The 2,465-nt window shown below is 41.0% G+C and overlaps 1 protein-coding gene across 1 annotated transcript in view; it reads left to right on the top strand.

Annotated features, from left to right (window-relative positions):
• The window catches only part of LOC116832970 (lactosylceramide alpha-2,3-sialyltransferase-like), a gene marked incomplete at its 3' end in the record, with an annotated part of 5,065 nt that extends 3,566 nt beyond the window's left edge, over positions 1 to 1,499 (top strand). The window contains exon 2 of the mRNA XM_032794132.1: positions 1,341 to 1,499. Coding sequence (XP_032650023.1) covers positions 1,341 to 1,499 — 159 coding nt within the window. The remainder of the gene's footprint in view (positions 1 to 1,340) is intronic.
• Positions 1,500 to 2,465: the final 966 nt, after the last annotated feature.

The following is a 2,465-nucleotide window of genomic DNA, read 5'->3' as shown; positions in this document are numbered from 1 at the left end:
GAGATAGCTACTTTAATTAGAACACCTGCAGCCAATCAAGGCAGGCTAATCAGGGCACCTGGGTTTAAAAAGGAGCTCACTCCAGTCAGGCAGGGAGGAGCCAGAGGAGAAGGAGCGTGTGTGAGGAGCTGGGAGCAAGAAGGCAAGGAGCTGAGAGTGAGAGAGTGTACTGCTGGAGGACGGAGGAGGACAAGCGTTATCAGACACCAGGAGGAAGGTCCTGTGGAAAGGATAAAGAAGGTGTTTGGAGGAAGCCATGGGGAAGTAGCCCAGGGAGTTGTAGCTGTCATGCAGCTGTTACAAGAGGCACTATAGACAGCTGCGATCCACAGGGCCCTGGGCTGAAACCCAGAGTAGAGGGCGGGCCCGGGTTCCCCCAAACCTCCCAACTCCTGATCAGACACAGGAGGAGCTGACCCAAACTGTGGGTTCCGTAAGAGGGGAAGATCACCGAGGTGAAAAAATCCGCCAATAAGCGCAGGACCCACCAAGGTAGAGGAGGAACTTTGTCACACTATTCTAATAATGAAAAGTCTCTATTTTTGTAATATCAGAAGAGAAGTCATATTATAGAAATAGATATAACAAGTATTTTTCATAGGGATTTTTTGGGAAAGAATGTACCCAGTGTACAGAAATGGCACCCTCTTCTTGCATCACTTTTCTTATTTGCTCACTATGACACAGTTTATGGAGAGAAACGTAAAATGAGCCTGATTCTGATCTTTCACCAGTTTAGCACCAGTGCATCTCCATTGACTTCTTTAACATTCTGGCATGGGATCAGAATCGGGCTCGCTGAGTCTCATTGTTCTTCTCTCCTTCCATCCTACAACACTTGTAGTTAAATGTACACTATCAGCTAGAAATACAGTTAATTGGAAAATGTGAGTAAAATAGTTTCAGGTCCTATACCTGTTTGCAAGTCACTCAGCCAACTGTTGCGGAATTTTGATCAAGTTTTTCCTCTCTTTTCAAATGCTTTCTCTACTGTGTTGCTGTGGGAAAGCCCAAATAGAGGCAAGAGGGGTGGGTGGATGGATGGGTGAGTGACTGTCCACGAAAGTGCAGTCTCATGTTCAAAGTAAATGAACTAAACAGATAAAAAATTGCATTTTCTCTTTCTCTCAACTTACATATTATTTGGTTAAAAGAAGTCAGGCATTTGGGAATTATACATCAACGTCCTAGTAAGCCTGTGCCATAAATAATTTCTGATGAGATTTGGACAATCTTATGTATTAATAGTATTGAGTTACGTGCTGTGCCCCAGTATCAATTTGCCATGTCAAAATATTTATTTCCCTGTGTTTAATTAATGGCTTTTTTTGCCTCTTTAGCCACTATGGGTGCGACTATTTTTTTGGAAGCAGGTGGCTGAGAAAATTCCTGTAGCACCAAAACAGTTTCGTATTTTAAATCCGATCATCATTAAAGAGACTGCCTTGGATATACTACAGTACCCTGAGCCTCGATCTAAATTCTGGGGCTGGGATAAGGTAAGATACCTTTTTTGGAAGGTGCTGGATAGATACATTTAGCTCCTTCGAAATCTAATACAACAAGATCAAATAAAAAAGAGTTTGGACTTTTCAGTGTAGTCTCTGTGCAATTTCTCAGTCATTGTAAAGTCTTCTCTTCTCAAACACTATTTGTATTTTCTTTAACATTCCCTATTAGATATTTGTAAAATAGTGGGGTTTAGCATTCTCGTTAATTATAGAAAAAGTTCAAAATCTTGGGCCATTTTAGTTTTTAAGTTAGGGGTTAGGCTTGTTTTTGTTCACGTAAGGTGACCTGCATGTGATTTTTTTTTTTTCAATACCCCAAAGTTTTAAAAAGAAGTACTTCTGTGAAATGCATTAAGGATGCAGGTCTTTTCAATACCATGTACATGTCGTATGCCATGCACCGCGTTTAAATATTAAGAATGTAAAGCTTTTGAATCATTTGTATGTCCCTTTTTTGCTGAGGAGGATTTTGCCTAAGAATGTGCCTACACTGTAAAAATAGGTGAGTTCTTCACTTGGGGTAGCTCACTTGGGTTAAAATAGCAGTTATTAAGCAATCAATTTGTAAGCGCCTGGAGGATAGTAGGGTAATAAGTAATAAGCATGGATTTAACAAGAATACATCACGCCAAACCCCAACCTAATATCCTTCCTTGGGAGGATAACTGGCTTTGTGGATATGGGAGAAGCTGTAGATGTGATATATTTAGATTTTTAGCAAGGCTTTTGACACATCACATTCTCATAAGCAATCTAGGAAAATTTGGGCTCGATGAAATTACTATAAGCTGGGTGCACAGCTGATTGAAAATCTATACTCAAAGTAGCTATCAATGGTCAGCTGTAAAGCTGGAGTGGGAGCTATAGAACATAAGAACTGTCATACTGGGTCAGACAAAAAGTCCATCTAGCCCAGTATCCTGTCTTCCGACAGTGGCCAATGCCAGGTGCCCC

The sequence above is a fragment of the Chelonoidis abingdonii genome, unplaced genomic scaffold (assembly GCF_003597395.2).
Source record: "Chelonoidis abingdonii isolate Lonesome George unplaced genomic scaffold, CheloAbing_2.0 scaffold0670, whole genome shotgun sequence".
NCBI lineage: Eukaryota > Metazoa > Chordata > Testudines > Testudinidae > Chelonoidis > Chelonoidis abingdonii.
The sequence above is the reverse complement of the archived record's forward strand: the minus strand, read 5'-3'. Positions and strand labels throughout refer to the sequence as shown.